Source organism: Trachemys scripta, chromosome 11 (genome assembly GCF_013100865.1).
Source record: "Trachemys scripta elegans isolate TJP31775 chromosome 11, CAS_Tse_1.0, whole genome shotgun sequence".
Lineage (NCBI taxonomy): Eukaryota > Metazoa > Chordata > Testudines > Emydidae > Trachemys > Trachemys scripta.
In genome coordinates, this window is record NC_048308.1 from 56574544 (window position 1) to 56587035 (window position 12492).

Genomic DNA, 12492 nt, shown 5'->3' on the forward strand with positions numbered 1-12492 from the left:
AAAGGACCAATAAGGGGACAAGATACTTTCAAATCTTGGGGGGGGGGGGGGGAGGCTTTTGTTTGTGCTCTTTGTTTGGGAAGTCATTCACTTTTGGGACTGAGAGGGACCAGACATCAATCCAGGTTCTAAACAAGTCTCTCATATTTCAAACTTGTAAGTAAACAGCCAGGCAAGGCGTGTTAGTTTTTACTTTGTTTTCTCAACTTGTAAATGTTCCTTTTACTAGAGTGTTTATCTTTGTTTGCTATACTTTGAACCTGAGGCTAGAGGGAGGTCCTCTGAGCTCTTTAAGTTTGATTACCCTGTAAAGTTATTTTCCATACTGATTTTACAGAGATGATTTTTATCTTTTTCTTTAATTAAAAGCCTTCTTTTTAAGAACCTGATTGATTTTTCCTTGTTTTTAGATCCAAGGGAGTTGGATCTGTATTCACCAGGAGTTGGTGAAAGGAAGGAGGGGGGATGGTTCATTTCTCCCTGCTTTAAGATCCAAGGGGTTTGGGTCTGTATTCACCAGGGAATTGGTGAAGAGTTTCTCAAGGCTTCCCAGGGAAGGGAATCCACTTGGAAATGGTGGCAGCGAACCAGATCTAAGCTGGTAGTTAAGGTTAGAAGTTTTCATGCAGGCACTTGACTGAAATACTTCAGTTTAGATAAATAAGTTTGTTTGTTTGTTTTAAGGATCCCCCTATGGCTGTAGAGTAAATGCAGTTACCTGCCTCCTCACATAAAAAAAAAAAAAAAGAAAAAAAAGAAAAACCCTTTACCCTACATATCCCTCATCTCTCTGTTTTAAAAATCACTCACTTGGTCAAAGGCTTGTCCCAGTTGTTCTTCTAGTACTTCATTCTGTTCTGTCAGGGCATGATTCCGCTTAAGAAGGGCTTGTCCAATTCGAGCTGCTAGCTCCAGGTCCCGATCCCGCTGCTCACAAATACCAGGAAAAAAATCTTTATTTTTGATCAGACTACATTTAAATTCAACCTAAATTTAAATTCAGCCTAATTAATTTAAGATACTTCTGCCTCATTCACAAAGGCCAGATAATATAGGATGTGCCCCCAACTCATTTTAAACTGCACTGACAGGGAACTACTGCAGCAATACATGCCAGTGCAGTGTTTCTCAAACTTTAACCATTTGGGATCTAGAATACACATTGGTTTCCTGACATGAGTCATCCATTCCCACAATCCTTTGCAACATCAGAGAACTGGGGTCATATTAAAAAAAATTAATTTTGGGCGCTGGAATTTTTTATTGTGGTCCTGCGTGGTTTGATGTGGGGACTTTAGAGCTGCTATTGAGACATCATTTTAAAGAGCTGTAGACACCAGCTCCACCGCTCTGAAGCACAGCTTCCCTCGGAGTAGAGCATAGGTCTGGGAATGGGAGAGTTATGAAGGGGCCAGAGTAGAGGTAGCAGAAAGAGGAGAAGGGAAGGAGCAAGTTGCTACTTTCCTCCTCCTTGTCATGGGTTCCCACTATGTGTGCAGGATTTCGCTAAGTTATTTTGTTTCTCAGCTGGTGCAGTTCACTGGGCGCTCTCATGCCCCATGACCCGCTGTTTGAGGAGTCCTGTGATATTGTGTCTAACGACTGAAAGGCAAGAGGCATTTCCTTTTCTCCCTTTAAGTGACAGCAGCTGCTCATTGGAGAAACAATGCAAACAGATGGGTAAAGGAAAGCTTGTATCCAAATGTATGGTTAGCTCACTACAAATTAATACAACAGTAAGTGGAGATGACTGTACCTCAGCTAACAGATGTGTGACCATGTCAACGTCATTGTAGGTTTTTGTCATCTGCTCCACTCTGTCTGTGCCGAGAACTGAAAACCAAACCCAGAAACATTCACTGAAGTAGTTTATATACAAGTAGAATACAAGCAGGGGTAGATGTAAAACTCGCATACATTACCTAACCAGTATGCAACACAGGGATCTTTGAGAGGATTAACAAGCAGGCTAAGAATATTTAGCTTAGGAAGCACTGGAAAGTTTGAGGAAACCCATTTGAGGCAACACACACAAAGCTTGATCCAGGGAGGTGCAACTCCCAGTTAAGTCAGCTGAAGTTGAGGGAGTTCTGCCAGAACCTCTCAGAATTTGGTCCTTACTGAGGTAAGTGGGGGGAAATCAATTATCTGGATGAAGCCCAACTATTGAACGATCTGGTTTGCACTGCAGTTGATTGCAGGAGGGGGCAGTCTTGCATACCCCATGTGGCTGAGGATGTCTGTGGGCTTTACCCTTGAAACACAATGAAATCAAGGTGACTGTGTGGTAGTTACAAGCAGGAAGACAGAAAAACCTTAGGGCACTAAGATCACTGGGACTAATTCATGCAAGTCCTGTAATGCGTGTGTTTACAGGATCAAGCCTAAGGTTACATGGGATAAGAGGAAAACATGCATCATTTAAACCTCCAGATAGTCTACTAGCGTAAACTCGTTGGAATGGTAACCATGTCTTCTTTGGAAAGCTAATGTCTTAATGAGCTTTTACATGCGGTTGAAAACTATTAAAAATTAATAAGTATTACTGAGAAGTGAAACTGCACTTTTAAAATACTTTAAACACAGGGTTGAGTCAGGAAGAACTTCTAAAGACTAAGGAGGAATCAATGATTACGAGGATCAAAACTGAACATCAAAAACATGAAGTGCCAGAGTCTGCCATCTCCTGTCCTTACAAGAAAAAGATGAAAATGGAAAAGAAACCTGAATTACCTTGTGCAAATTTCTGAGATCCAGCCAAAGAGGAGGGGGGAAGTTCAACAAGAGCTAGGATAGCGTAAAATGAAAGACAGAAAAAAGGGTGAGAGGAGAAGAGAGAAAGAATTAGAAGTTAAGAAAATAGATGAGTGTGAATTTGTTTTGCAGTGACTATTGTTGATGCATGCATTTTATATATAAAATCATAATTTCACACTTCTAAAAACCTTCCAAAGGATCCTACAGCTCTTTACAAACAGTAATGAATTATGTTTTTAAAGTATCAGCTTATTATGTGATACAACCACCAACAGGGGAACTATGCCCTGGACTTGGAGGGGATGGGTATAGGTGGTGGCCTCCACTCACCAGAGCTTTTCCATTTATAGCTTTCATGATCCGAAGCCATAAAGCAAGCCGCAACACAATTAAAGTAGCAATAAAAGTTTAACAGAGCCATGAAACTTTTCCATCAGACAAATGTCTCTGTGAACCTGTGCTGAAACTATTCCTTGCAAATGGTATTTTTTTCTATCAGCAGTCATACCCCCTTTCCTCAAGAAAGTTGGCCATTGCTTGATTTGCATTATGTAAGTGGCTTTAAACTAATTTTTTTTTTCTAAATCAAAATACACACACACAGAATATAGACTATGTCCATTCTGGGCCTCATTCTTAACTGTGACTCAGGGATGGAGTAAAGCAGATTTGGTATTCAGTCTGGAAGGAGTAATTATGCAGTGAATTGCAAAGGAGAGGAGAAAAGGAAAGAATAGCAAAGGAGAAGCACAAAGTTGCACTGAATTGTTTTCTAAAACACTTTCCTAAAAAGTGAAACAAACCAACCCCCTAAATCAAACATTTTTCACCCAAGTAGCTCAGCAGGCATTCCCCCCCACTCCCGCCAGCTCTTTCAGTTTCCATTACACATATGTATGTATGTATGTATGTGTTCTAGTCTTAGTTCTCATAATACTGGATATATAGCATGTGTATCTTCCTGTGATCTTATTATGTGCTTTATTCCTCCTTGCTTGTCTCTTTATAGTGGGGAGGGATAGCTCAGTGGTTTGAGCATTGGCCTGTTAAACCCAGGGTTGTGAATTCAATCCTTGAGGGGGCCACTTAGGGATCTGGGGCAAAATCAGTACTTGGTCCTGCTAGTGAAGGCAGGGGGCTGGACTCGATGACCTTTCAGGGTCCCTTCCAGTTCTAGGAGATGGGATATCTCCATTAATTTATACCTCCATGACTTCTAGTTCAAATATAACTAGGCTTCCATAAGCATGTGTCAGCTTGCACAAGTTATGTTTTCAAAGTAATACATTTCTTTATTTACATACAGTAAATACTTATGGTTTGAACAACGTATATATAATTGTTTCCAAATGATCCTATGATCATGTGAAATACACAAGTGCTCCTACACCTCTGATGTATGTACACACACACACACACACACACTTACACCTAGTCTGCAACCCACCATGTACATTACACATGACAAATCACTAGGAATCATTATGATACAATAATGTCTGTAGCACATCCCTGTACACGGGACCCCCTACAAAAAACAACCTCGAACAGGAAAACAAGGATTCCCTTGTGCAGCCCAAAGACATTTTTCTTTTCTCTGACACACTATACCTGCTTAGGACACATCATGCCAGGCATATTTTCAAAGGCAAGTTCAGAGAAAAGCAGAGCTCTCATTTAACCTCTCTTGTTTAAAACCCTTTAAAATACCTTTGACAAAAATATTAACTAATTATTCACGTCCTGACAGAAATTATTAACAATTCACTGCAGTCAGTACTTTTATTCTGTTTTGTATTGTGTTTTTGGGAACTCTGAACTTATTGCAATGTAATTTACAAATTGTGTTTCTGAGCAAGACAGAATCAGAAAAGCTTCCTTATCACATGCCAAATATTCACCATCTTATTAGCAAGATGTGCACTCAACAGGTGGGATTTGTTCTACCACTTTAACAAGAGTTGCCTGTACTTACTGAAAGGAGAAGAGACTCCAAAGCAGGGGTAAGTCAGTAGGCAGACTGCGGGCCAAATCCAGACCGCCAGATGCTTTTGAAGGGACCCCAAAATCTTTTTATTTATTTATTATTATTGTCTCTGGAGTCTGGACCTTGACTATACCTTGACCAATAAATTTGGAAACTTACCAAAAAATAATTGACTACCCCTGCTCCAAAGCTTCATTTTACTCACTAGTCTTGATGATTCAGGTGCCCACTCGCACACAAGTGTCAGCCATTGCAGGTGAAAGAGCATAAACAGCTCTGTTTTGGTAGATGTTCCTACCATGCCTCATTTTAACCAGATCTGGTCGGTGTCCTAATCAGTATTCACCCTTCTTAGTGAAGGTTTACATTCAGTACATGGCTGCTATATCCAGCCAGCTTGGGATTTCCATTCTGCACAAATACATATTACCCTGGTAACTGATAAGTTACGGAGAGAGAATGGCTTTGGTGCTTTGCTCCATATTCTCAATATTTCCAGAAAGCTTAGGACAGTTTGTTACACTTTCCTCTCTCTCACTCACCTTGCATAGCGAATGCTGTAAGCAACTCTTCATTTTGATTAGTGTCCTTGTTATCTAGTGCCATGTTGCCGTCTCCATTCGCATCTACAAAGTAGAGGTGAAGAAAGATGCTCTGTAGCAGAGGATTATTAAGCTAGTATCGCCTGTTGCAGCACTGAGTCCTGCAGCTCACTGAAAGGCACTCCTCACAGTGCGTACGCAGTGGTTTATTAGAGAACATGCCTTCAGGCAGCATTGGCCATAAAAAGGAGGAGCTTAACAGCAATAATCTAGGGTTTTCCCAAGATTAGGGTGTAACGCTATATAGACATTGGGAATTGGCCTGCATTACGTGCTTCAGACGCTTTATCAATCGTATTTTCTTTCCTACAAGCACAAGACAAAACTTTAACCCCAAACTTATCAGAAATAAGCTGGTATAGAATTGTGGAAATCAAACCTAGCAACTACTTAGGTATTATGTAGCAGATTACACTTCAAAGATGTACTCATACTTTGCTTTCATAATGTACCTATAGCACAAAACATCCCTAAAGGATAGGATGATTGTAATCTAGTTCCACAGTTTTGGACCAATCTCTTGCCCCCCAATTGTTCTAACATACAGAAGAGACAAGGTGGGTGACGTAATATCTTTTATTGGACCAACATCCAGAAAGCAATGTATGTTTGCATTTCAGTGTGCTTGATTCTTTCCCACTGATATGTGACTAGACAAGATATAGTTGGTTTCTACTAGGAATCACTTTGCACTGGATCAGTTGATTAAACTAGATGGAATAATCCAAAGGGATATGTTCAATGTAAAGACCACAATTTCTCCTCTAATCACCTCCTTCAGACTCATTATCTCTTCTGGTTTATGTCCAGACACACATATTTATGTCCTAATGATAATCAGTCTGAGCTCTGGTATTCCCCAATGCATTTAAAGTTTTAGAATTCCGTCCAATAAACAATATCTTGTCTCAGATTTATCTGTGATGTTCACAGTGGGCTTGTCTTCACTGTAATGAGTTCTACGAGGGTGTGATTTCTAATGCATACTAATGTGTTGCGATTCGGGGAGGAGATCCTCGTCAAGGAGGAGAAGGCGATTTAGTAGGATCTGGGCAAGGATCTTCCCTGCGATGGTGGGGGGGGGGGGCAATACCTCTGTAGTTCCTGCACAAAGATTTGCACCCTTTCTTGAATATTGAAACAATATTGGCGTTCTTAAAGTCAGGTGGAATTTCTTCACGGGTCCAGATTTTGTCGAGGAGTTGGCAAAGTTTGTGCTGGAGCATTGTTCCACCAGCTTTAAAAACCTCAGGTAGGATGCCATCTGGGCCTGCTGCCTTATGATTTTTTGTCTGGGTGATGGCATGCTGGACTTCCTCAGAAGATGGGGGATCAGCAAAGTGTTCCATTACCGAATGCTGTGGAATAGACTTGATGGTGTCTACAGAGACCGTGGATTCGCTGTTTAGTAGGCTCTCAAAGCGTTGTTTAATGGCCGCATTTTCCTTGAGGAGAATGGAGCCATTCTGGGAACGTAAAGGGGTTGAGCGTTTGGCCCATATATAGCTTCTCATGTTGTCCTAGTCTCTATGAAACCCTGAATCTCAGAGGCCTTCTTTTGCCACCACTTAGTTTGGATGTCACTTAGCCTCCTTTGGAGTTTGGCTTTGCGCAGGTAATAAGCCTCATGTTTTCATTGGTTAGAGGAATCATTTTGCCAGTTACAGAATGCAGTTCTTTTCTGTTGAATTGATGCTAGGATTTCCTCGTTGTTTTCGTCAAACCCGTCTTGGTACAGATGAGTGGAATATCCTATAGTTTCAGCACATGCACTGTGAATGGTGTTTTTAAGTTGATCCCAGTGCTCTTGAATGTCAATGATGTTATCAGGCAAATTAGAGAGTTTCTCAGACAGGTGTTGCTGGAACATCTTGCAGCTGGCTTGGTCCTGAAGTGCATTGACGTTGTACCGCTTTCACTTAATCTTTGGGTGTTTGTGCTGTGGTGGAGCTGCAGGTACATGACTGATCTTACTAATCGATGGTCTGTCCAACAGTGATCTGTACCTCTCATGGTTCGTGTTATACAGACATCAGTGTAATCTTGAGCTCTGACTATAACAGTCAAGGAGGCGCCAGTGTTTGGACCAAGGATATTTCCAGGTGGTTTTAAATTTGTTACGCTGCCTAAAGATGGTATTTGTGATGAGCAGATTATGCTCCACAGATCTGGTGAGGAAGAGAACAACAATGGGGTTTACATTTCCTACTCCTTCTTTGCCTATTGTGCTGCTCCAGAGTTGGGAGTCCCGTCCGACTCTGGCATTGAAATCTCCCAGGAGGAGGAGACTGTCTGCCTTACATGTGGCTGTCCTGTTATGCTTATAAGAAGTACATGGGATCTTTTTTAGGGGAAAAGGCAATACACCGTGTTTACTGAAGATACAACAATTAGCATATGCATTTAATTACACTACACACACACACGTGATCACGGGTAGGGAGGAGCTGGGTTCCATCGGTCACGACATGATGCACCAGGGAAGTCTTGGCATGTAATAGTAGAATTTTATGTTTCTTTTGTAGAATTTAAAATAAAGAATAAAAAATAATAAGAATGTAGCATGTATTAAATATACTGGTGTAGAATTTTATTATACTTTGCCAGCCACCCTTTTTTTTTTGGTTTGATTTTTTTTGTGCTGCCATTTATGAGCAGGTTTTTGTGTTTTATTAGTTTGATAATTTACATTAACACAGATGCGTTTTGGCTTGCCTTTGGATTTAAAGCCATTAGCAGCTCAGAGACTCTGTTTTAAAAGGGACACAATTAACTTTTACCAGAGTTTTAATCGTTTATTTTTAACTTTTGCTTTTAAAACACAGCGATTTGAAAAAGAAAAACACAACCTATTGTGGCTCCCTTTGGAGCCCTATCAGGATTTTAATTAAGTAGTATGGTATGTTTTATTTTATTTTATTTTTTTAATATATATTGTACATGTTTTGGGGAAAATGCAATTTTTATTTTTATATAATGTGTAACTGGGTTTTTTTTTTTTTTGCTTACAGAGTTTTTATGTATCCTTATAAAAGTGACAGTTTAATTACACAGAGCCACCTTAAGGCTCAGTGTGGGGCATTGTGTGTGTGTGTGTTTTTTTTTTTAACTATAGCTTTTATTTGCTATTTTGATATTAAAAAACAAATCCAGATTTTTATTTTTTATTTTTTTGGTTTTGACTGCCCTGCTGCAGCCATGACTTTGGTCTTTTTAAAAAAAATATTGAACTTATAAAGCATTACCTTAAGGGTTAAATGCTAAATACCAAAGCCAAACAACACTAGTTACCTGTGTTTTGCAAAACCAAAAAAAAAAAACCACTTTTTGCCACTTTGAATGAAAGATTCAAATGGATTTTAGTGATATTATTTAAAAACAAAACCAATTTATTTACAAAACAAGAGTTTTACAAACCAGGAACGCTGGTTTAGGTTTTAAACATTCCACATATTTACACAATATATTTATACACAGTTTTTTTTTTTTTTTAACATTTTTTATATTGTTTAAATTTTTATACAGTTGTACATAGATGACATTTGTATACATTTGGAAGCAGTTAAGTTTTAATAGAAATCTCTTATTTTTTTTGCGAATTTGACCAGTTGTTTATAGTTAAATGATTTAAATTTGATTGTATTTTTGCCTGCCTTATTTACAGACATTCCTTTGTAAAAGGGCCCATTTTTTCTTTAGAATGGCTGCAAAGAAACAAATATTTTTTTTATAACACTTTTGAAACATTTTTATAATGTTTAATTGCTTAATTTTTTTTGCCTTTGCAGAGTTAACTTTTTTTTTTTTAATTACTTGCTTATTTTTTAAAATGACACCTTTATTAACTTAGATTTTACTATTTTGAGTATTGTTTTAGGGATTTGAATTTTTTATGCTTATACTTACTTTATTTTATTTTTGCCATTATGCCCTTAGGGCTTTTAAAGTATTTTTAAATATTTTTATTTGTTGCTTGCCTGCTTGTTTGGACCCGATTTTGCTTTTTTTTTTTTTAACTGAACTGTCCCTTTTTATGGGCACAGGCTTTGTTTTACTACTAAGTTAGGCAAGGAGGGTGGGATCCTTAACTAGCCCCACCAGTCCTGGTCCCTTTTTTTAAAACATATTTTTTTTAAATTGTGAAATTACCACAATATTACTTACAAAAATTACTACACTGCCCAAATTCCTATGTTCTTCAGAGTTTGGTTTACCAGAGCAACATCTGTTTAAAAGGAGTAATCTCTCGAACAAAATATTATATTTGGATTGCTGCCTTTTAAACATTACCTATGCAATTTTCCCCTGACAGACGGGTAGGAGTGAGGACTTTAACCCTTTTTTATGGCCCGGCACTTTTATAACTGGGGGTGTATATACCTAGACAGTTTGTATATATTTTATTTGTATAGTTTTTTCTGACAGACAGGTCAGAGCAAGGACTTTTTTTTTTTTTTTTATTGCTCAGCACTTTTACGACCGGGGGTGTGCACATGTGAATGATTGATTACTTTATATGTATGGTATACCTTTTAGCAATATTTAGCAGTATTTTTAATAATTAGTGCATGTTTTCCCCCTTTTGCAATTCTCCACCAAAAAATTATGCTTATAAGAAGCACATGGGATCTTTTTTAGGGGAAAAGGCAATATGCCGCGTTTATTAAAGATACAACAATTAGCATATACATTTAATTACACCACACACAGTTCCACCAGTTGATGTTATAGTTACCAGCTTAGAGTCCGGATCCATGATGGGTTGGATCACAGAAACCCCCTTGGGAGCTGCCACCCAATGTGCAAAGACTACCTCTGCTCCTGTTTTCCCTGCCAGCTCAGGACTCCAGCACCCTGTCTTGCTGAGCCAGACACTCCCGTCTGCTCCAACCCAGACCCAGGGTCTGAATCACTTGCCCCAAAGCTGCAAGTTTACCTGAAAACAGCTCACAGAAGTGTGCTTGTCTTTAGCACTCAGATGCCCAACTCCCAATGGGGTCTAAACCCAAATAAATCCTCATAAATTGTTCGCCCTCTATAACACTGATAGAGAGATATGCACAGTTGTTTGCTCCCCCAGGTATTAATACATACTCTGAGTAAATTACTAATAAAAAGTGATTTTATTAAATACAGAAAATAGGATTTAAGTGGTTCCAAGTAGTAACAGACAGAACAAAGTAAGTCACTAAGCAAAATAAAATAAAATACGCAAATCTATGTCTAATCAAGCTAAATACAGATAATCTCACCCTCAGAGATGCTTCAGTAAGTTTTTCTCAGACTGGACACCTTCCAGGCCTGGGCACAATTCTTTCCCCTGGTACAGCTCTTGTTGCAGCTCAGGTGATAGGTAGGGGATTCTTCATGATGGCTCCTCTCCCCTCTGTTCTTTTCCACCCCTTTATATATCTTTTGCATAAGGCAGGAACCCTTTGTCCCTCTGGGTTTCCACGCCCCCCCCCCGGAAAAGCACCAGGTTAAAGATGGATTCCAGTTTAGGTGACATGATCCCATGTCACTGCAAAACTTCATTGCCCGCTTACCAGCACACACACATATAGGAAGACTCACTGGTAAACACAGCCATCTGCAGACAATGGTCCTTGTTAATGGGAGTCATCAAGATTCCAAACCATCATTAATGGCCCACACTTTACATAATTACAATAGGCCCTCAGAGTCATATTTCATATTTCTAGTTTTAGATACAAGAGTGGTACATTTATACAAACGGGATGATCACACTCAGTAGATTATAAGCTTTGTAATGATACCTTACAAGAGACCTTTTGCATGAAGCATATTCCAGTTACATTATATTCACTTATTATGTTTTTATAAAACCATATAGACTGCACAACGTCACAGGATTAATCTAGTGGCCAGCTAGATTGATCACAGGTACGGAGGAGCCGGGTGCCGTTAGTCGCGACACGATGCTCCAGGGAAGTCTTGACAGGACGAACCCAAAGTTTTATGGCAAGGCACCCTGTTTATATAGTGATTTTTCTTCATTGGGACCAATGAGTTTTGCACCGTCATGTTGTAATTAATTGTTGTTTGATGAGTGCTTGTTTTTTAAATTGTCCTTCTCGTTCTTTATCACAGCTATCTTGTTCCTGTTGATAAGTGCTGGTTTTATTTTTAGACTTGTTCATTTGACATTTTAATAGGGGCGTGTTGCAGCCTCCTGGCGCCCTTGCGTTTGTCTTTGGTTCCTCCCTCATACATCTGGCTCAGTGATGGCTTTCATACTTCTCTCTTTACACATACATTCCTTATTTACACACAAAACAGAATTAATTTACACAGAACATTTTGAACAGGAACGTTAAATTGCAATGTAAAAGAAAACAATCATGGCATTCTTTTACTTATTTTAAAATGCTAAACCTACAACAAATTAGTGACCCTCAAAGGTCTGTTACTGCCTTGAAATCAGTTCAGACACAGATTCTGGCTGATTTAATTTTACTCACTGGCCCATTCGGCCATTCCTTTTGTTATTCAAAAAGGGCGGCTGGCAGGATATGATCAAATTATACACCAATACATTTAATACATGCTACATTATTACTTTATTTTAAATTATACAAAATACAAACATAAAATCCTACTACTACAGTTACGACTGCATCAAGAGCACTATAAAACTGCTCCTTGTTGTCTTTCTCATCAAGTGTTGGGCGTATGCACTGATGATTGTGGCATATTGGTTGTTGCTGAGCTTGAGCCGATGAGTCATGAGACGCTCGTTGATTCCCCTGGGAAGCCCCAAAAGCTGACTGGCGATCTCATTTTTGATGGCAAAGCCAATCCCGTGAATGCATCTCTCTTCGGATGGCTTTCCTTTCCAAAAGAAGGTGTAGCCACCTCCATCCTCTTTTAATTGGCTATCATTGGCCTGGCGAGTCTCACTAAGAGCTGCATATCAATGTTGAGTCTTGCCAGGTCTTTCTGGACATTCACTGCGCTGAGAGTCCAAAAGGGTGCAGACATTCCAGGTGGTGAAATTCATCATCTTTTGTTTTGGCTACGGAGTTGAGTGACCCCACTGAATGTGGCCCTCCAGTCCGAAGAGTGAGACAGCCTATGTTTGGGGCACCTTTTCTAGTCCCCTCCCCATTTGGGGTCAGCAGAGGG

The 12492-nt window shown here is 39.3% G+C and overlaps 1 protein-coding gene across 5 annotated transcripts in view; it reads right to left on the minus strand.

The window, feature by feature from the left end:
* TRAK2 (trafficking kinesin protein 2) overlaps positions 1-12492 on the minus strand; it is a 64847-nt gene that overhangs the window by 19608 nt on the left and 32747 nt on the right. For 2 of the 5 annotated variants that reach the window (XM_034785335.1, XM_034785336.1), the window contains 4 exons: positions 5287-5370; positions 2734-2787; positions 1757-1833; positions 811-927 (listed from right to left, as the gene is read on the minus strand). In XM_034785335.1, coding sequence (XP_034641226.1) covers positions 811-927; positions 1757-1833; positions 2734-2787; positions 5287-5370 — 332 coding nt within the window. The remainder of the gene's footprint in view (positions 1-810; positions 928-1756; positions 1834-2733; positions 2788-5286; positions 5371-12492) is intronic. The other 3 variants (XM_034785338.1, XM_034785337.1, XM_034785339.1) reach the window with 3 other exon arrangements.